This window comes from Gekko japonicus, unplaced genomic scaffold, assembly GCF_001447785.1.
Source record: "Gekko japonicus isolate JY-2015 unplaced genomic scaffold, Gekko_japonicus_V1.1 scaffold212, whole genome shotgun sequence".
Lineage (NCBI taxonomy): Eukaryota > Metazoa > Chordata > Lepidosauria > Squamata > Gekkonidae > Gekko > Gekko japonicus.
This window is the reverse complement of record NW_015161953.1, coordinates 844,989-868,029: the sequence shown is the minus strand read 5'-3', so window position 1 is coordinate 868,029 and position 23,041 is coordinate 844,989. Positions and strand designations below refer to the sequence as shown.

Below are 23,041 nucleotides of genomic sequence, written 5' to 3'. Positions count from 1 at the left end.
CAATTGGATATAGATGGTTAACTCCAGAATGTGTAACCTTCAAAATCAAAGATAAAAAAGAAAAGATTGACTCTGTCAAGAAAGCATGGGAATTTTTAAGAGTCCAGATGGGAGGGCCAGGGAAGGAAGGAGAAAAAGGGGAGGACAGTAAGTCCAATGGCGAGCTGGACTCTGCATCCTCCGGGGAGGACTCTCTATCAGAGAAAGGGGTGGCAGCCCCTAAAAGTCCTTATAAGCTTCGGAAGAGACTAGGCAAGGAGAAGTAAAGGCTGAAGGACTCTGAATTGTGCCTTTAAAAAATGTTGAAGTGAGATGCTTTGGGGTGTTTCTGTATGACAGTTAAACTTTAGATTTGAAAAAGATAATGTTAAACTTGACTCAGTTGATAGTAAGATTAATGGGATTAAGACTAAATGTATGGTTAAACTGGTGAGATGATCTCCTCTCTTGGGTTTTTAGTCAGTAGTGGGTATCTTTCTTTATCCTATAAATGTAGTTCCCCCTCCCATTTTCTGTTGTAGTTTGTAGTGTTATAAAAAATGCAATAAAAAATCCCCTCCGGGGGCTTAAAACAAAAAATAAAATCTCCACCTACGATCCAGCGCATCCCAAACTCTGGGAAGCCTGGGTCGAACAGCTGAAACACTTCTTCAAGATCCAGAGAACAGACAATGCTGATTTGAAGAAATCCTGGCCGTTAAGCACATGTGGGGTCACCATGATCCGCTTGGTCCAGGGCCTCATCACCCCAAAAACCCTGGAAGCTGCCGCCTATGATGAACTGGTAAAGGCTCTGACAGACCATTTCGCACCAAAGCCATCCAAAATGGCAATGCGGATGGACTTCTTTGTGCGCACCCAGAGATCCGGAGAATCAGCTGCAAATTTCTTAGCCAACATCCGTCAGCTAACAATAAATTGCGAGTTCCCGGCCATCGAAGACGCCCTCCTGAACCAGTTCATCTGGGAGGTCCGGGAACTGAAACTGCGAAGGAAGCTTGTCGGCCTGGAGGACATCAAGCTCGACAAGGCACTCCGGGCTGCCAACGCTTTTGAGAAAGTCCAACGGGATCGCGTGGCCACCACTGCACATCAGGCCATCACCACCCAAGACTCCAACATCTCAGACAACGAGGAAGCTCACCAGCTCCGACGCCCGGCTCAGCCCAACATTCACAAATCAACTGCTCCAGCCCCACGACCCTCCGCGCAAGCATCTGCCAAGACCAGCACCCCTACGCCATGTGCCAGCTGCAGGGAAGACCATGAGCGCCGTTCCTGCCAGTTCCGTGATGCAATCTGCTGGACCTGTGGTAAAGCCGGCCATCTTGCATGTGTCTTCTGCTCCTGGGGAACATGCTGGAGGCCTACCGCACACCTGGAAGCGACAGACCTTCACACCCTGACCATCAACCACCACCAGCATCAAGTAATTTATTTGCCCCCTGACGCCCCTAACAAAATGCATGTGACTGTGGTGATAGAGGGGTCCCCCTGTAAAATGGAATTGGCCTCTGGGTCTTTGTTCCCTATCATTTTGGCGGAGACCCTGCAGAGACTCTGCCCGAGGGGGGGACCCCTCCTGAAAAAAACACTGGGCCTGTCCCTAAGGGACTTCCAAAAGAACCCGGTGGCTCTCCGGGGATGGGGCAAATTCCAGGTCCAATATAAGGACTTCAACGGGGTGCTAGACCTGCTGGTGATGGAAGGAATGCTTACGAACCTACTGGGTCTTTCTTGGTTTGGGCCCCTGGGGTTTGGAGTTACAGGGGTGAACTAGGTGTGGCCGCAGGACTTTAACGCGGTCTGCAAGGAATTTCCGGGGGTGTTTGATGGCACACTCGGCCGCTACACCGGGCTCCCAGTTGTGCTTGATTTAAATCCCACCGTATGGCCCATCAGAATGAAAGCATTGCATTGTGGCCCAAGATCAAGGCAGAATTAGATCACCTGGTAGCACAGGGGGTGCTGGAACCAGTACTGCACGCCTGGTGGGAAACACCCATAGTCACCCCAGTTAAGCCAAATGGTGATGTTCGGATTTGCGTGGACTATAAATGCACACTAAATAAAGCGTAGCAGGACCATGCCCACCCGGTGTCGGTTGTCAGCCATGTTCTGGCCTCACTAGTGGGCGCCCGGATCTTTGGGTAACTGGACCTGGCCCAAGCATATCAGCAGTTGCCGGTGGACGAGGCCACAGCAGAGGCCCAGACCATAGTCACCCACTGGGGCGCTTTCCGAGTGTGCAGGCTGCAATTTGGTGTAAGTGTGGCTTCGGGGATTTTCCAGAATCTGATGGACTGCCTCCTTAAAGCGATCCCTGGAGTCCAACTGTTCTTTGACAATGTTTTGATCACTGCGCCCGACTCCGCAACCTTCGCTACATGGCTCCGGATGGTGCTCAAGTGCTTCAACGATGCAGGGCTAAAGTTGAAACAAGAAAAGTGTCTCCTGGGGGTGCCGCGGGTGGAATTTCTGGGGTTTGCAGTTGACACGCAGGGCATCCACCCCACGCCAGACAAGATCTGCGCCATCACGGATGCTCCTGCCCCCTCCTCCAAAGCCGAACTGCAGGCCTTCCTGGGAATTTTAAATTTCTACTCTTTCCTGCCCCACAAGGCCGCAGTTGTGAAACCTCTCCACCAGCTCCTGGACAAGAACACTCCGTGGTCCTGGAGTCCCAAGCACGCTGCCGCTTTCAAGGCAGTAAAGGAACTGTTGCCCTCCAAAGCGGTCCTCGACCATTTCAACGAGACCCTTCCAGTGATTCTGGCTTGTGATGCCTCCCCTTATGGGGTGGGGGTGGTCCTAGGGCACAAACTGGCCAATGGCTGAGGAAGTTCCTATTGCGTACTATTCCCGCACCCTCTCCGCGGCTGAGCGCAACTACGCGCAGATTGACAAAGAGGCCTTGGCGATTGTGGCTGGTGTTAAAAAATTCCATGACTACCTGTACGGCCGGCCCTTCACCGTGGTCTTGGACCACAAGCCACTGCTGGGCCTCCTGGCCCTGGACCACCAGACCCTGCAAATGCTGTCTCCTCGGGTACTCCGCTGGTCATCTTTCTAGCCGGATACCAGTATACGCTGGTTCATCGCCCCGGAAAGGTGTTGGGCCATGCAGACACACTGAGCCATCTCCCCCTGCCATCTTGCGACCCCGATCCGGCCCCTGCACACCTCGTCGACCTGCTGGAGGGCCTGCCCGACTGCCCGGTCCAGGTCTCTGAGGTCACGAGGCACACCGGCCAGGATCACATCCTCTCCCGGGTCTTGGACTGGGTGGGGAGGGGGTGGCCCACCAGTCCGGTGAGACCAGAGTTCACAGCATTCTTGTCCCAGAGGGATGAACTGTCATTGCACAAGGGGTGCCTGCTCTGGGGCAGCCGGGTAGTGGTGCTCGCACCTCTGCGAAATAGAGTAATTGCAGCCCTGCACAAAAATCACCCAGGAATTGTAAGGATGAAAGTCCTGGCCCGGAGTTATGTGTTGTGGCCGGGTCTTGATAGTGAAATTGAGTACAAGGTGAAGTGGTGCCAGACGTGCCAGGAGTCATGGCCAGAGCCTCCAAGGGCGCCAGTATGGCGATGGGAGTCTTTGCACAAACCCTAGACTAGGCTCCATCTGGACTTTGCAGGGCCCTTCCAGGAACAAATTTTATTTATCTTGGTGGATGCCTACACCAAGTGGTTAGAGGTGGTCCCAGTGCCCTCCACGTTGTCTTGTTCAGCCATCTGCACAATGTGGTGGATCTTTAGCATGCACGGGATACCGGACTCCCTAGTGATGGACAACGGCACGGCCTTCACCTCCACAGAGTTCCAGGAGTTCATGCAGTATTACGGGATCCGACACATCCACTCGGCTCCTTTTCGCCCCACCACCAACTGCCAAGCCGAGCGCATGGTCCGGACTGCGAAAGACGCCCTGCATCGCATGGACCAGGGGGACTGGGACTACAAGATGGCAGCCTTCCTATTTAGCCAGCGAATGACACCCCACTCCACCATGGGCCGCAGCCCAGCAGAGCTACTCATGGGACACAGCACGACCACAGAGGAGCAGGAAGCTTCCCGGGGGTTCTTTCCAGGAGACCTGGTGTATGCCCATAATTATGCTCGAGGCCCCGCCTGGGTTACAGCCAAGGTAGTCCGGGTGATGGGGCCATGTTCGTAAGAAGTGTCCAGTGATGACGGCCAGCTGCTGCGATGACATGTAGACCAGCTGTGCTGCCGCACACTCCCAGTGACTCCAGAGGTACCCAAAGAGAGCGAGGACAACTATCGGCGCCCAGAGGAGTCCTGCGCTACAGTCCAGCACTCCGACAGAGAGACACATCGGTGGCAACCTGGAACCAGCCTGCAGCCTGGACCCCGACAGCACGCCTGACCCGGCAGAACCTCCAGCACCTTCCCCCAAAAATACAGGAGCGGCACCGGTCAGCAGTGCCCTGGCCCCCGAAGTACGCCGCTCAATGCGGGAATGACAGAGACCCACATACATCAGGGACTATGTTTGCTAGGGAAGGTCCGAACCATGGGGGGAGGGGTGTTGTGTTCTAATGGCGACCACGCTTGCGGTCGCCCTTACACATAGCCAGGCGAACTGACCTAGCTTCGCATCCTTGGACAATAGAAGGAGAGGATCCTAGAATCAGCCTATCGGCTCATCCAGATCCTCAAGGGAATCTATGGTTGCAATAACACTGTAAATAATCCAATCATGGGTGTGGGTGGGGGTTGGGGTGTGGTTTGTAATTGTATTTAAAGCGGGCCTCTGGCCGGCTACTGTATCTCTAGTTTTCTAAGTAAAGTATGAGCTGAAATCACTACGCTATGCCTCAGTCTCAGTACTTTATAAACCTCAAGCAGAGTTCTTACGAACTGGGCTTCTTCTCTTTTTCCTTTTTGCAGTGGTCTTTGCACTTCCAGAAAAGCCATTTTTGAGGAAAGGAGTGGTAGCAGGTAGGTAATGGTAGTAGAGCAGGAAGGCCATTATTGTAATATCTGAGTTGTTTTTAAATGTGTTTTCCTTGGTAAACATCACAAAAGATGTCAGGTAAATCATGTTCTGAGGTGGGATATAAAAGTAACACTTTATACCTTATAATGGATTTATTTTGGTTTTAACTCTAGTTTGAGGCTTTGCCTCTCTCTGATTATGTACAGACTTTTTGCTACTGCCCTTCTTCCCCCTCTTTCCCTCATGGTACATGGTGCCTGAGCTGAGCAATTTACTGACTGTTGAGCACGTGAGGAGACTCTCACTGACTGCCCTTCTATGTCCCTCCTGTTAGCAAGGTACACATTTCGTGTTGCCCCTCCTCCACATGAAAGTATTATTTTCATTTAGCATAAGAGTCTTCTTGAACGGAGGGTGTAGAAAAAGAGGAAGGAAGCTGAGGGCTTGACTGAGAGCAAAGATAGTGCAAGAAACAGTTGTGGCAGCCGAACCTGCTATGACTCTTCAGCGTCCACCTCTGAACGCAACTAGGATTTTATCAATTCTTCCTGCAATCCTGATCCACAGTTCTTCTTAATCACAGTTTCCACAGCCTACAGAACTTGTTGGCAATGGCTCCTTGGCAGAAAACCGATAAGAAAATTGGAGTGGGTATGTATCCTGCAGACTCTTCTTTGGACTCTTCCAGTTCCTGGGTCAAAGTACTGAAAAACCTGAAGATAAATGTATTGTTAGGTTGCATTGTTTTGTTAAGCCTATTCTAAATCCATATATTTCAAAGTAGCTTTGGATGATGTAGTTTCTTTCCATGACCTTTTAGCTTAGTTGCACAAAAGTAACCCAGAAGCCTGAGGAGAAATAAGCTTCATCATTAAGCTGATGTTGACTTTCAAATTCAAAGCATGCAGTGTCTTATGGGGTAACTAAATTGGAGCTTTGAAAACTTATTTGTGGAAGGCAATGGAATCATGCAAATTGAAGTCTTGCCTACTCTGTTCACTACAAGAAATGCAGCACCTTTATTTTCAGCAACCCACTTTTTAGTAGGGTTGCGAGGTCTGGGTTGGAAAATACCTGGAGACTTTGGGGGTGGATCCAGGAGAGGGCGGGGTTTGGGGAGAGGAGAGGCCTCAGCATGGTACAATGCCATAGAGTCCGCCCTTCAAAGCAGCCATTTTCTCCAGGGGAGCTGATCTCTGTCAGATGGAGATCAGTCGTAAAAGCAGGAGATCCCCAGGCTCCACCTGGAGGCTGGCAACCCTACTTTGTAGGCCTTGGTGCTTGAAAATTTTAATGTGAATTACTTATATCTGCTTGTACTAAGCCTGTTTCATCTGCCTGCTGTACAGAGTCCTCCTTGGCTGAGATTTCAGGAGTAATTTTTGTGCTAACATAATCAGCTTTCACCCCCTTCCAAACTGTAAGCATTGAAGGATGAAGCAGAGAGGTGGGGAGACTTCCAAGTGAAAATTCCATCTCTAAATAAGTAAACATAAATGTTATCATTTACCTCCATTTGAAACCTGTGTAAATTGCATTCATGGCAAGAAGGCAAATGTACACATTTTGATCGGTTAGAAGCTGTATGAAATGATGCATCTAATGATGTAATCTCTAGGAAGAATGCTGTAAGCAAAACACTTTTGTTTCCTGATGTTTCAGTTAAATGGCAACATTGCAAAATGTTTCAGCTCTCACAGTAGGCTTAATGGTTACTGTTGCAAAACTAATGAACTGAGATATTGACTTCTGTTTGAGAACAAGTAAAAACCTCTGCCTGAAAAGCATTTGAGGCCTAGCAATCACTGGTGGGTATGGGCCCACATCAGAATTCAGTACTGTTGCTTCCTCTGCCACAAAAGAAGCCTAGGACCATGCAGGGAGATCCCACACTGTGGCTCTTGCCCCATGTCAGCATTAATCCAGTCTCCCAAGAGTTTATACTAGTATGGAAAAGAGCTGTAGTTCAGTGGTGTCCGTTCCCCCCCCCCGCCGCAGCATGAGGCAGTGGTGCAGCTGTAGGTCCCATCCTATGCCAGTGAAGTAACCAAAGAATACAGTTCCTTGTTTGGTAATAATTGAAGCATCCTGTGAATTTTTTTCTGGCTAATAGTTTGGGTTATTTGGTAAAATATTTTTAAATATAAGATATTTTATTCCTGTTACATGACTGATGAGCTGTCTTGGGGTTGTTGAGTACTGTCTAGCCCTGGCAAGTGGCACTGATTTCACTTTTTGTGGTTCTCAAACAGCAAAACTAGAAGCTTATGAAAAGAAATCGATTTATTTTGTTATTGCCAAACAGATACTGAGACTTCATGAGTTTTAAACTTGAAGGCTAGTTTAGTTTGAAAGGCTATCCTGACGAGGGATAACCTTGTAATATGTTTTCTTTTAATCCATAAAGTATTTCAAAAAATTTTGTTTGTACAATAAACTCATTCTACCAAAATGAACTTGTAACAAAGTTAAGATTCTTCAACTTGGATCATTCTGTTATTGCTGTAAGCATCTCTACCTTTTGAAATTTTAAAGTACAATAAGATAAACATGGATTGCAAGAGCAGGTATCACAAAGAGTTGTTGTGAGATCTCAGCTATATTAAATTCAACTAAGGATGCAGTGGGCCTACTTCATGAATGCCCAACTGACAGAACTTGAAGCCTAGTTCATGTGATTCTTGACTCTATTCCCATACAGGGAGAATTAATACAAATGGGCACATAGGCACACAGCCTATAAAGGGTGAAGACGTCCGCCACACTCCTTACTAGACTTTTCACGGCTACCTCAGTTGAACATACGAATTGCAGCTATTCTTATTAGTTGTGACAGAGAGGAGCAGAAATCTTAACAACCTCAAGAAGTAAAGTTCCCTTCAAGTATTTAATCCTTAATTTTGATCTTGCTATCATACATAGATTGAAATGGTATTTGACCATTTTTATTTCTGAGATGAGTTATAGAATGTAAAATGCCATTCAGTAGGGGTGGAAAGTTGTGCATTGGCTGTAATTTGGGTGTTACAACACACACACAGGCCTCTCCTATCACTGCTCTTCCATCATTACAGTGTAAATCAGTTAGAGTCTTCACATCGACATTTAAGCCAGCATCTGTACCCAGGTAAAGAACATAGCCCCCCCCCCATCATTGACAATGTACATAGCAAGTCCAAGCATCAGTTGTATGCTAGAACTCAAGCTGCTTTTAGTGCACCACTGTTTTCATAGATACTTCTAGGAAGTATGGCTATTTATAGTTTAGTGTTTATTTGTATGTATGTATATATATGTGTGTGCGTGTGCATGTGTGTGTATATATGTATCTTCCAGGTATGCAAACGATTTGTGAGGCTTACTTACCTTGAATAAAAACAGTTGAGAGTCTACATATGGAAATGTTCCGTATTTAGCATGTTAAGGCTTACCTGTCTGCCTTTGAACATAATGTGGAAAATATTCTTGCTTCATACCTTGTCACATAATCAAGAGTCCTACAGCACCTTAAAGAATACAAACTACAATACAAATTTTTGTGAACTACAGTGTGCTTTATCTGATGCATCAAGAAGGTAGCTAGCTATCCGATGTCCATATTCCAATGTCATACTCTTTATATGCTTGCCAACTCAGGATAACATTTGATGCATCTGATGAAGTAGGTTCTCATCCACGAAAGCATAAACTGAATTTCTTAATCATTAAGTCACAGAACAGGACTTTTCATTACTTTTGTTAGAAGAGATTACCACAGCCATCCAACTGAAACTGGTAAACCAACAGTGTTTCTATAGGGATTTTTCCTTATGCTTCTATAATTGATAATTTTCATAATATATTTTAATGGTGTCTTGATCATTTCAAATAATTTGGAAACATTTAAAATAAATTTCCACTTACTCAATTAGAAACATCAAGCCTACAAAACCACTTCCTTTGTCAGTTAGTTTGATGTCAACATGCTAGAAGTTTGTTCTTTTTTTTTTTTTAAAGGTATCATCCAGCAAGCAAGGGAATACTATCATTTTGTCATCCTGTTATTCTGTCGATGTTAATTGAATTTTGAACTTTGGTAACTCTTTTCTTAACACATGTACAATGAATAATGTTGCAGGACAAACTGCATGTATGTTCCTATGATGGTTTCTTTTAAAGCCCAATTTAAAGCCCAAATCAATAGAAAACAGGTTTACGGCTCCAGTTGAAGTGACCACAAAATGTAATCCTCCCATGTATCTGTTGTGGTAATACTAACTCCAGTGACTTAATAAAATATGCAGAAATATGCAGTTCCACCAAACCTGTGCCACTGGGGCTGTGATCACATGCACTTTTAGATCCAACAAGCGTGAATGCCTGACAAATCTAAAGGGAGCAATCAGACAGCAACATCTGGGAAGCATCCTGCAGTCTTCGGCAACCCATACTGCTCTGCCACAGAAGCGGAGTTAAAAGCACCGGGGAAAGTCCAGCTCTAATGGGTTCCAACGGGCCACAGATGGACTTTCCTCTGTCTGATTACGCAAGCACGCTCTCATGCCATCGGGATGGGCTGATCATGCCATCCCAGCTTGGTGCCATTCCCCTCCCCTCTTCGCAGTATGCACATCATTGCATACTCCATAGGGGGCCCTCAGTGTGGAGGTGCAATTCCTTGTTTATGCACATGGGAAACAAATGCCCCCCCAAAGACTCACCCACAGGTGTGTCTGATCACACAGTGATGGGCTACGCCTGCAGCTACAAAGGGAGGTGTGATCTTGCAAATGCATGTCAAATTCCTACCGAGGAAATGGCTTCACTTCCCCTCCACTTCAACTGGCGCGTGTGACCGCAGCCTAGATGTTCTACATATTCTTTTTTATGATGTAAATGGGGTGCTTTTTGCAATGTAGGTTGTTTAAAATGCCCTAGCCTGAATGAAACCCTTACTGTAGACAGGGAACTCTATGTTAAGTCTCTGCTACCAAGGCAATGAAGATGACTGGAAGAAGAACAGAGAACATAATTCTTAACCATGCACTTTATAGGGTGGATACAGAAGGAATACTTTGCATTTAGTATTCTGTTCTGAACAAGTGTTTGTGATCTGATAGTAGACAAGCTCAACATAGGCCCCTGTCACACGGGCAGGAAACTGCAGAGGAGAAGTGTGGCTGTTTGCCCCGGGGCAAACTAACATGCAGTAAAGCGATCAGACCTACTGTGGAGGTTCTGTGGAGGTTCTGTGGAGCTTCCATGGGTAGGGAGAGGTGCCGATCACAACACACGCCTGCGCGCAATGAAGAAGCGCGCGGCGCGGCGAACTGGTTTTCTTTTTTTGTGTACACTACGAATGCGCATGCTCCGTTGGGTGCGTGTGCGCATCCACGGAGACTTGGGGGGGGGAAACCCCTTTTCCGCAAGGGGACATGGGCGGGCGCCGGATGCCACCGGAAACGCGATCAGACGCCCGCCCTTGCCCCGCAGTTTCTGGAAACTAGTACCTCCAAGGTACTAGTTTTTTGCTGCGCTTTTTCGGCAGGAAGCCTCAGTTGTGCCACGGAAGCGCTACGCTCCCCAGATGTGCTGGTGAGATCGCGACCGGAAACTCCGCTTGTCTTCCGTATCTCTTGCGTGGCTAATGTTGCGTGTGACCGCAGCCACTGTTCATTTGTCCTTAATGGACCACTGTTTAGTAAGGTTTAAACTAATGAGGATTCTGGAATTTCTGGTACCACGGGGTGGGACCATAGAATGTGGGGCCATAGCTCAGTGGTAGAGAAATCTGTTTTGCTTGTAGAAGGTGCCTACTTTAACCCCCAATATCTCTGGTTTGAAAAGGGTCTGGTAGTATGTGATGTGAAAGAGCTCTTCTTGAGTCCTGAAGAGCTGCTGTCATTCAGAGCAGCTGATACTGATCTTGATAGACCAGTGGTATTATTCAGTATACAGTAGCTTCATGTGTTTGCGATGTGTATTCTACATGGCTGAGGGTCTTATTAAGTAGATTCTCCCCTGGACTTGGATCCACCCAGTTTCCTGATGACTTTTTTGTGAAAGGAGTTCTGCCACAAAGGCTGGTGTTTTGGTGAAGCCTTGGTCAGTCTCTACAACAGGGAATAAATGAATTTGGGCAGTGGATACAGCTCCTTTACTTATTAAGCAGCTCGATTGTGGTTTTAAGACTAATATTTTACCTCTAAGCACCAAATTTTGATAAAGTACAACTGGCTTGAAGTTTGTAGCTTTCAAGAAGAGAACTACAGCCTTTCCTATCAAGTAGAGAACTACAGCCTTTCCTAATTTGTAAAGACCCAGAGGCTCTCTGATTCGACCTCCCATTCTTCAGCAGCCACTTATATTTAGGGACTGGAATTTACAGGCAAATGAGAAACTGTCCATTGACACTGAGAACAAAAATCTGCTGGGCATTTGTTTTCATCGTAGCATTGCTATGATTTATTTCTTAGGCACCGACAGTGGATTTCCCCTCCCCCTACCAGTTTTTTTCTTCAGTTCGTGTCCTACTGGGAATACTAAAGTTGTTGTTGTTGTTAAGCTTTTATTAAGCAGCTCAGGGAAATGAAATGGCAGTGATGGCTACAGTGGTGGCAGAACCCTCATGGTGAATGTGATCAGGTCTATTCCAGTGTCCATGTTTAAATCTATTCCATAGTGATGGGAGCAAAGAAAGCACACTTCACTGACACAGTAGGATCTACAGAAAGACATTCGGAATGGGTTGATAATTGTTCCTGATTCTTTCAGAATGGATTGATGCTTGTTGCATGTGGGCCTAGATAGGGATTTGGAGGTTTGCTTGATCTGATTAATTGTGCTTAATTAATTATGGTTTTCTTGATATTATTAATTTGCAAGGCATTTTGCAAGGGAAAAAATCACTCACATTTGTTCCAAGATGGACACTACATATAGTGATCCAATTATATGTAGAGGTTTCATTTGTCATTGTGTTGAATATATTTAGGCTTGTTCAGCTTGAGGATATGAACAGGATGCTTGGACAGTGTGATCTACCATGTGTATCTCAGCTCTTGTCTGGCTTGGCTGATTAGAGCTGCCAGGGAGTGAATGAGTGGTCATGAGAGGTTATAAATGCCTCTTTAAGAGAGATGAGGTCTCCAGCCAGTTGAAAAGAGGATATGTAAAGGCTGTTACTTAAGAAGCTTTCCATTGGTCTACTCTTCCATCTGGTAACCAATATCAAACTTCTAGGTAAAGTGCTCAATCAAAAGGTGGCAATACAGCTCCTGGATGATACTAATTATTTTACTCTGTTACAATCTGATTTCCACCTGGGTTTTGGAACACAGGCTGCCTTTATGGTCCTTTGTTGTGGTTGATGTATTTTGAGAGATGAACAGGAGTAGTGTGGCCTGTTTAGTTCTTCTGGATCTTTTTGTACCATTAACTATAGTATCTTCTTAGACTACCTGAGTGGGTTTTAGCTCAGAAGCACTACCTTACTCGTGGGTAGCCCTAAATAGCAGGGCACCCCACTTCTAACCTGAACCAGAAACCCACAAAGTCAGGCCAAGGAATGCACTACTGGCTTGAAACACAGAGCAAGCCAAAGCTCTGGAAAAAGGGTTTAATTTCAGGTGACACAAGGCAGCCCTCCAAGGCTACCTCCAACCACCACCTCCACAGTTATGTTTTTGGAATGACAGTGGGTTCCACCAGGTAAAGTATCTACATTTCTAAAGGCTATTCAGAGGCCACCTAGTGAATAGGCCTTCTGTCCCCAGAAGTTCACCTAGCCCTTTTGTGTGCACCTTTGTCTATGTGAGACTCCTTTGTCTCCAAAACTGTCTTTCCTGCTCTATTCCTCAGGATACCGAGACGAACCAATCATACATTCAAATGTTTAGTGATCTTTCCTGATGTTAATTAGGGACCCATCTCCCACCTTTTGTATAAACTTAGAAACCTATTCAACCTGCCTTGGCAGGATCATCAGTGGTCATCAAACCCATTCAACTAGTTCCACTAGAGCCACCCAGCACCTGGCTAATCCCATCAATGCTATTGTGAATCAAGACTCTGCCCCTCTGAAACCTCATTGGTCACACCCCTCCTGATGCCGCACCCCATGGGTCCCCTCATTGGTCCAGGTAATCTTTTGTCTTCACCTGAGACAAGCCCCTCAAGACCTCCTATTGGTCTGCAATGTATTCCAATGTCTACATCCATCCACACACATGGCCATCAAGGTGTGCACTCAGGACGGTGCCTATATTTTTGAGTACACCCACAGAGTCTCTTCTTGGGGCTTTCCCGTAGCACCAGCCATTGGCACTATTATCTTCAAGGACCTCTGCACATCTGGCCAGGTGGTATCACCCCATAAATGACCCTTCTACTCGCTATCAATCACCTCTGCTTTCTTAGTTCTGTATCACTTGCTTTTTTTTGAATGCTTACTGTGCTTGTAGTAATTAGGGATATTCTTAAATAAAAACTATTTAATTTACTCTTCAAATCTGGAATCTTCCAACTGTACTGGACCTTGGTATAAACTGGTGTGTGATCTCTGCTACCCCTCTGGCCTCGCCTGCTGCCTAGCTAATTTCCCCAAACATTGAGGCAGGCCATTGGTGGTAACAGTTTGGTTTGAATTATATTTTTGTGCTGATTTTGCTTCTTCTTGAATGGTGGTTCTGGAAGGTGGTGTTAGACGGATTTTTGCTCCATCCTGTGGCTTTTAGTTTGTGGAATTCCATAAGGTTCCATATTGTCCCCTGTACCAGTTAATATCTATATAAAATAGCTTGGGAAGGTAATCTGGAGATTTGGGCTTTGTTATTATCAAAATGCAGATGGCACTCAGCTCTCTTTCTTTTGCCAACAGATAGGCAGCTATAGTCCTTATCAAGTGAAGCTTGTGAATATTTCTGCTGTTAAAGGCAGACACCCAAATATTGACCCTTTTCAGACTGCCTTTGTATTCCATTTTAGTAACTAGTTGCTAATGGATTTTTTCCTGTCATTTCAGACAGACCCATTTTAGTAACTGGTTGCTAGTAGAATTTATTACCTTGTTCATATAAATCCACTTGTGTTGGGTTAGCAAAGCGTGGTTGAGCAGCTTTTGAGGGAAACTGCTTTTTTGTGTTTTCAACCCCTTTGTTGTGCTTCTGAATCTTTGTGGTGTGCTGTTTAAAATATCCATAGCGCTTCCTACGTTGCCATTTTTATCCCTGCCCTTTTTTATCCTTGCCCAGTTTGGTGTAGTGGTTAAGTGTGCAGACTCTAATCTGGGAGAACCGGGTTTGATTCCCCACTCCTCCACTCGCAGCTGCTGGATGACCTTGGGCAAGCCATAGTTCTGTCAGAGGTGTTCTGGAAAAGAACAGTTTCTGCCAGAGTTCTCTCAGCCCCACCTACTTCACAGGGTGTCTGTTGTGGGGAGGGGAAGGGAAAGGAGTTTGTAAGCCACTCTGTGACCCCGAGTGAAGGGCGGGGCATAACTCCAATCTCCTCCTCCTCTTCCTTCTTTCACCACATGATCTTCCTTGGACTTTTTTGTTAACATTCTAAGACGAGTACTATAGTGGCACTATTTAGATGCACTGACTCCAATGCACCTCAATGGCGCCACTATAGCACTTAATGGTTTAGCACTCGCCTTAATGTTAAAAACAAGTCCAAGAAAGATCGTGTTGTGAAAAAGTGTGGGGGGGAAATGACACTGTTTGAAATTACCATAGCACTGCAGAGACGGCTGATTAACAGAAGGAAATTCAGTGTATGAAAGCCCCATCCCTGTATCACTTTACTCAAAATTAGGCCAACAATGAACAACATCTGGTTTAGAATGGTAATGTGAAAAGGGCCAATGTGTTTGCACAAATCTAGACATGTTGTCTCATGGTCTGAAATATGGATGGCCATGAGAGTAAGGGTCCTCTCAGTAGCAAAATTGCAATGTTCCAGTGGCCACCCAAAAAAGTCTGCACAGTCCTTTTTCCTGCCAACATTTCATAGACGGCTGATTATTTCACTGTAGAGACTGTGTCCTCGGCAATTGATAATGGGGGGAAAAACTATTAGATGCATTATGCAACTCCAGTCCAATGCTTTTAAATGCTAGTGAGAACTTAAAGTTTTAAATGCCTACTCCTACTTCACAAGTGTCCTACAGATCTTTCTGAGATTTTTTTTAATGAACTGTTCCATCTGGAAAAAAATATTAATGTCTATATTTGGAAAACAGATTCAGGGTAGCTGTGTTGATCTGAAGCAGCAGAACAAAGTTTGAGTCCAGTAGCATCTTTAAGACCAACAAAGTTTTATTTTGAGTATAAGCTTATATGTACATGCACACTTCTTCAGAACTTCACACAAAAGATTCTACCCAGAATAAAACTTTGTTGGTCTTAAAGGTGCCACTGGACTCATACTGCATATTTGAAAAAGAACTATGTACTACTTACTAAATTACTAAATGAGATTTGCAAAAACACCTGCAACTAATTTTCAGTGAAATATACATAGCCATATGAATTGTTTGAACACTGCCAGTGAACTGTGGCAGAAGCTGAAAGGAGTTTCATCAGGTTAGCTTGTTGCCCTGCAAGGCGCTTATAGCGTTCCTTTGGACTTATGAACTCCATAATAACTGGACTGTGCAGTAAATGTGCAAAAGGGAATGGACTGTTTGGTGACCCTAATCTGATGCCAGCTGCAGACATGCACCCAGCAAAGGAACATCTTCTCCTGAGATGATGTGCCAATGGTTCCTGGGGTTACCTGCCACCTCTTACCTGCAGCACAGCAGGAAGAGAACTAAGCTCCCTAGCCACATGAATCACAGCAAAGCCAGTAACTGTTTGCTGTTTAAATGGACACCATGCCAAGCCATGAGACCAGAGATCTTGAACAAGAGACTCCATGAGCCAGCATCTTCTCTGACACGCAGGCACCTCCCCCCCACCTTTGCCTAACATTTCACGTAAGCAATCCAGCATGATGAAGGATCCACATCCATGAGAGGATTAGAGGACTGACATGTACCAGCTTAACCCATCAACTGGAGCCATCAACGGACCATCAGTGACAATGACTCTGGCCGCCTCAGCTATTGTTCTCAAAGGTGCCACTGTTAAGAGTAAATAGAAACTAATACTGCCCAACCATTAAGCCCCACCACCCTCATGTTACTGATTTTTGGTAAGCCACTTCCTGGGACTGGCCAAGGGAAGTGGGACTGAACAAGGGAAGTGGCCAGTGAAGCCCACCCCCAGGCCCCAATCTCTCCCTTATTATAATTGAGTAGTGGGCACCAAAATTCTAAAATGCCCGCCTTTAGTGTTTGGCCGGAAGAACTGCCACTCAGAAGACACTGGCTGGGTTGACTGGCTGCTTTGTGCAGTCCCGCCCAGCGTTCCAAGGTCATTTGCATACAGAAGCTGATTGGACTTCACTCCATTCCACACCTCAAACTCACCCCCTCCCCCGCAAGGCAGTTGGGATTTTCAGTTGCATAACATACTTCATAGGGGAGAGGAGAATGATGTCAGCTGCCCTTTCCCTAGGCAGACAAAGTTCCCCAGGAGCCCAAAACAGAGTAGTGTTTTGGAAAATCTTTAGGAATTGTTTGGTGCATTTACGATGGGGCTCCTGGGGAACTATTGTTGCCAATCTTGGCCCAGCAGCCATCAAACCATTCTCTTCAACCCCCTGCTGTGCAGCTGACTTTCCCCTAGGGTTGCCAATCTCCAGGTGGGACCTGGAGATCTCCCACTGCTACAATTGATTTCCAGATGACAGAGATCAGTTTCCCCTGGAGAAAATGGCTGCTTTGGAGGGTAGACCCTATGACATTATACCTGCTGAGTCCTTCCGCTCCGCCCAATGCTGCCCTCTACAGAATCCACCCCCCAAACCTCCAGGTATTTCCCTCCTTAGAGCTGGCAACCCTACATTCCCCTCAGTGCCTGTTGGTAGGCAACTAAGCTTGGTCCTGTCACCTACTTTGGCCTTTGGGAGAAAACACATTGGGGCCAGTCCTGATAGGGTTGCCAACTCCAGATGGGAAATTCCTGGAGATTTGAGGGATGGAGCCTGAAGAGGGTGAGGTTTGAGGAGGGGTGGGACCTCAGACAGGTACACTGCCATAGACTCCACCCTCCAAACCAGTCAGTCTCACATAGGGAACCATTGTTGCCAATCTCCAGGTGAGGGCTGGAGAGCACTCAGTATTACAACTGCTCTGCAGAAGGGAGGGCAGAAGTCAGCTGAAGTCAAAGGGGCAGATAATGGTAGGTTGGTGGCTAGCTGGGAAGGAGATGGGGTTGCCAACTACATGCTGACAAATTCCTGGGGATTTGAGGGGTGGAGCCTGGAGAGGGTGGGGTTTGCAGAGGGGTGGGACCTCAGACAGGTAGAATGCCATAGACTACACCCTCCAAACCAGCCACTTTGTCCTGGGTAACAATTGCTGCCAATCTCCAGGTGAGGGCTACAGATCACTCACAATTACAACTGCTCTTCAGGTAGCAGAGATCAGTTCCTCTGGAGAAAACAGTGGACTCCGTCATTATACCCTGCTGAGGTCACCACAGCAAATTAACACTGTTTGCCCAAAGCCAGAGCACTGCCCCAGAGCCTCTTTCTAGATCTCGTTGTATTGCTTTCACAACGGGCTTTACTGCTAGTAGTGTATAAAAGAGCAGGACCAGCCATGCGCTCTCTCTCTCTCTGCCTCTATACCTAACCTTGCCCTATCTTGTTGACTCTGGAGTAGCTGCCCAAGAGTCTTTCCACGTATTCTGCTGGCTCAGGATATGATCCCATTTTTCCCTCGTAGTCTCCCTTATTTTTCTGTGGATTGTTTCATCTCGCCGAGGACAGGTACTTATCACCTCTCAACGATTCTCCTGCTCATCTGAATGTCACTATCCCTTTCTATCTGTATTTCTTAGGACTGAATAACTGTGTGTGTGATTGTGTTTTACTGTATGCTTGAAAACATCCCAGTAAAGAAACCATTTCTTTGAGACGTGGCTTCTGCGTTTATTTCTGGTTTACTGGAAAAGGTGGGACTTCTGTATACATAGGCTTTGCTCCCTTAGATGCCAATTGCACATCAATAATCATAATTCCCCATCTTTATTAATTATTAAAAGCAATTAGGCTAACAAGTTTTCATAAAAAAACTGCATGTGTTCTAATATGGGGGGGAATTAAAGTACTTACCTATTTTGTGTATCAAGAGTGATTTTACAAGAGGACTTTGGGAAGGCAATTCATGTTTTTTCAATGAAGAAGACAAGAAAAATACTTTTTTGAAGTGAATTCATTTATTTATGGAACATTTGCCCCCATACATTGATACCAACCATATTGCAAAATAATCAGCACCGTAGCTAGATTCTTCTTATAGCTTGGTGATATGTTAAACAAACATGGGGCAAGTGGGATGTGTGTTTTTGAGGCATGGTAGAAAAATCCCAGTGTGGACCATAGCATAATTTAAGAAATTGTAACAATACAATTTCAGGGTTATAACAGAAACTCTGATATCACAACTCGTGAGATTGTATATATGTATGGGATGAGGTTGTGGTATGCGTGTTGGAGAGGAACTGTTAGAAATTTGTATTAGGCTCCTAGGATTGCCAACCTCCAGGTGGGGCCTGGAGAATTCCAAAATTACAACTGCTCTCTAGACTGCAGAGATCAGTTTTGTTTTGATTTTGCCATCAAGTTGCAGCTGATTTATGGTGACCCCATATGGTTTTGAAGGCAAGAGATGTTCAGAGGTGGTTTGCCATTGCCTGCCTCTGTGCTGTAACCCTGGTATTTTCTGGTGGTCTCCCATCCAAATACTGACCGAGGCCAACCCTGCTTAGCCTCTGAGATCTGACAAGATCAGGCTCGCTTGGGCTTGGCTGCTTTGGAGGGTGGACTCAATGTTTTATTTACTTTATTTATACCCTGTATTTTTCCCCAGTGGAGACCCAAGCAGCTAACATGATTTTTCTGTCCTCCATTTTATCATCACAACAACCCTGTGAAGTAGGTTTGGCTGAGAGAGCCCAAGGTCACCTAGTGAGCTTCCATGGCAGAGTGGAGGTTCTTTCAGATGCTAGTCTGGCACTCTTAACCACTACGCCACCCTGGTTCAATGGTATTTTACCTTGCTGAGCTTCCCAAACCCTGTTCTTCACAGGCTATACCCAGAAATCTCCAGGAATTGCCAACCCAGAGTTGGCAGCCCTATAAGGTCCCCCAAATGTTTATGCTTTGTTTATGCTATTAGCAATTGTATGTGTTTACTGTTCCCTGTGATTATAATATTTGATGTATTTGGAAATTGGAGATTGCTTTTGGCTGGTTGCCAGTTGAAAATGTTGTTTCTAGTATTTTATACTGTTTTAAAATCTATTTGTAACCTTCCTTAGAGACTCAGGTCGAATCTGCATTTGTCTTTCCCACCAGTGTCCCAGCCTTCTGACTCCGTCTTCAAAAAAGCGTCTACATTTGGTGTTGTTTTCACACCTCAGCAGTGCTAGCATACTTTTGCACGTCCGCATATGTTTATTGCACTTTCCTGGTGGCTCCACTGTCATTGTACCTCTGCACTGCTTTAAAAGAATCTTCTCCAAACAACACTCAAACAAGCATAGAGAAAGATGGCATCACAGCAGCACGAAACTGATTTAAAAATGCAAATGCAGATTCAACCTCAGTTTCAGGATGCAGGGGTGGGGATAGCAGTGCTTCTTATTATAGATATAGGCATAAACACACATACACAATTAAAGATGGTAGTTGTGAGAAACAAAATGCACAACGACTTTGCTTATTGTTGTTGCTATGAAACTGTAGTTGTTGGGTGGTGTGTTGGGTGGTGTGTTGTTTTGGTTTATCCTGAGCCAGCTGTGACTTTCGCTGTATATTGTCAAAAGCACTGGAAATAATGCCACCAGAATTGACTTCTGAATTACAGTGAAGTAGGAGGACGAGAAGAAAATGCTGAACAATTTGAATCTATTAAATGTGTGTTCAGGGCGAAAGTATATTGACTCTTGAAAGTAGTTCAGCACAAGCCAATTTATTTAAGATTGAAAACCTTGCTCCCACTAGGGCATAAGACTAATTCTCATCCTGCCGTCTTAGTTTATTGACTGAAAATGTTCAGAAGATTGGCTTCAAATATAGCCTTTTAGTCTCGAAATAGTATTTGGCAGGAGCAGTCTGCTGTAAAAGGTCCAAGACCCCTGAAATCTAGCTGTGGTGCCTGAGCAGGAAAAAAAAGTCCAGAAAAATTGCCACATCCAACTTTTTCTTTCAAGTTCGTCACATACCAGTTTGGTGAAAGCCAGTTTGGTGTAGTGGTTAAGTGCACGGACTCTAATCTGGGAGAATAGGTTTTGATTCCCCACTCCTCCACTTGCACATGGCTGGATGACCTTGGGCAAGCCGTATTTCTGATAAGAGCTGTTCTTGAAAAACAGCAGTTTCTGTCAGAGTTCTCTCAGCCCCACCTACCTCACAGGGTGTCTGTTGTGGGGAGGGGAAGGGAAAGGAGTTTGTAAGCCGCTCTGAGACATCTTTGGGTAGTGAAGGACGGGGTATAAATCCAATCTCTTCTTCTTTCCTAAGTTTGATTTTTCAGGTGTGACTTTCCAATTAAAACTAAATAGAATAATGTAGTGCTGTGACTCAAAACATAGCTATCAGTTAATTCTGAGCTCTGTCTAAAGTTATCAGTTCTGCACCAGTGCTGAGCTTAAATACTATATGTTTGAAACTGACAAAGGTTTTTTCTTCCCTGTATTTTCACAGCAATATATAATTTCAGTGCTACACAAGTGCCACAGTTGTCTCTGCATATTGGTGATGTAGTCCATATTTTGGAACGCTCTGAAGGTAAGAAACTAATGTTAACAAAACAGTTGTCTTTGTTGGTCATAATGTAGTAAAAGTTGTCCTGTATCATCCCTCTGAACACACTACAAAGGAAGGTTTCCTCTGGCAGCTCTTTCATTACTGTCTTCTTGAAATGTGTGGCCACAATATCTGCTTATTAGTAGCAAACAAGTGGGGACTCCACAAGGACTCCCTCCACTGGTTCTCTTCCCCATGCTATCTCCATGTTTCCTGCTTATGTTTTTCCCACCTACCTTTCCCAATTCCCCCTCATCTGCTGCTTTTTGTTAGAATTGGCAGTTATCCTGACCAACTAATGGAGCCACAACAAAGGCTGTATCTAGTCAGCAAGGAAATGGATATGCAGCTTCTGGTCAGAGTACTAAGGAAGGAGTTAAGCTTGTTGCTAGTTTGTTCTACAGTTGCTTGTAATAAACCCTGAGTTAATGAAGTTAATGCATTGGGGGAGAGGAGGAATGGGCTGCGGGGATGCTTGGCCTGCCTGGCTTGGATTGTGACGCTGCAAAAGAGGATTGTTTCCCCTTTCCCCCCAATGCAAAGCTGACCCTTGAGCAAGTCTCAATCAAAAAGAGCAAAGTTAGGGAAAAATACATTCTCTTCTTGCTCAGCACAATATTCTAACTGTGCTGAGCAAGAAGAGAATGCATTTTTTCTGTAACTTTCCCCCCCTCCACAAAATCAGGGACACCCTAGAGCCAATGACTTGGGAGGAGCTGCTTCAGCATCCAAGGGCAAGCTCTTGACATGTCTCTGTGCACATCAGATGTCGCAGAGGCACCCAGGCTGCTCCAGCTTGGATTGTGACACTAGAAAAGAGGATCATTCCTCCTCTTCCCCCAATGCAAAGCTTGCCCTCGAGCAGAGTCTCAATCAACAAGAAGTTAGGAACAAAAATACATTCTCTTCTTGCTCAACACAGTATTCTTAACAAAGAAGAAGAGTTGGGTTTATACCCCACCCTTCACTTGGAATCTCAGAGCAGCTTGCAGGCTCCTTTCCCTTCCCCTCCCCACAACAGACACCCTGTGAGGTAGATGAGGCTGAGAGAGCTCTCTCGCGAACCGACTGCCCTTGAGCGAACAACTCTGAAAGAACTTATGACTGTCCCAAGGTCACCCAGCTGGCTGCATGTGGAGGAGTGGGGAATCAAACCCAGTTCTCCAGATTACAGTCCACCATGCTTAACCACTGCACTAAACTGGCTGAGCAAGAAGATGATGTATTTTTCCCCTCCACAAAGGGGACACCCCTCGCTCCTCTTGTGTGAAACAGAGCAGCCCTTCACATAATAAGAACAACTGGAAACATGTGATCTGGTGGCTTCAGTTCTTGTCCTTCCATGGTATTGAGAGGGTTGAGGTAAAAACTGAATTGCTCTGATTAAGTTGGGTAATTTTCTGCCTGCACCCTGAAGACTTTACGTTTAGTTTATTTTCCTGGAAGGTCTCGGAAGGTCTATATATCAAAATTGATTGTCTTTGAAGCATGTTTATATTTTGAGTAAAAAATAGTGTCATTACTGTGGCCTTTATAAAGTTTATATCTCCAGTATCTGGCATTACATTTTATGCCACCCCTGACAGAGGAACAAGTGGATATTCCAGCAATGGTAACCAGCCTAATTCTGGTCCCTTGACATAAAGGATGATATTTTCAATAACTGGATGTTTTTCAAGGCACAGTAGAAGTATTATGAAGTTAGAAGGCAAGAACAAAGAAGGCAGACTTGGAACTTCATTGACTGCAATGGCAAAGGAATATTATTCATTCTAGCAGCATCTAGATATACCAGCAGCAGACAGGGAAGATTCCTAGCAATTATTAGAAACACTGCAAAGTCATTTTGAACCTATCAGAAGTGTTATATATAAACAATATCTCTTTATTAAATGTGAGCACAAATCTACCAGAATCACAGACTAGTATATAGGCAGGCTGTGTAAAAAGGCAGATTCATGTGTATATGGCAAGTTGCAATAAGAATTGACAAGTAAGGGGACCCGCGATACTCGCGGGGGTGGGGGAAGAGCTCCATACAGAGCAGGAGGAGGAGGCAGCAGCAGCAGCAGGTAAGCCTCCCCCGGTCTCCTCCACCCCACCCCCCCTGCGCCGAGGCCCGAATGGCTGTCAGCTGCCGGGCCTCGCCGATCTCCTCTTCCCCCCTTCCCCG

At 45.5% G+C, this 23,041-nt stretch overlaps 1 protein-coding gene across 1 annotated transcript in view; it reads left to right on the top strand.

Annotated features, from left to right (window-relative positions):
• Positions 1 to 5,564: 5,564 nt before the first annotated feature.
• The window catches only part of DOCK2 (dedicator of cytokinesis 2), a 556,464-nt gene continuing 538,987 nt past the window's right edge, over positions 5,565 to 23,041 (top strand). Inside the window, exons 1-2 of the mRNA XM_015429463.1 lie at positions 5,565 to 5,616; positions 20,767 to 20,850. Coding sequence (XP_015284949.1) covers positions 5,577 to 5,616; positions 20,767 to 20,850 — 124 coding nt within the window. The 5' untranslated portion in view covers positions 5,565 to 5,576. The remainder of the gene's footprint in view (positions 5,617 to 20,766; positions 20,851 to 23,041) is intronic.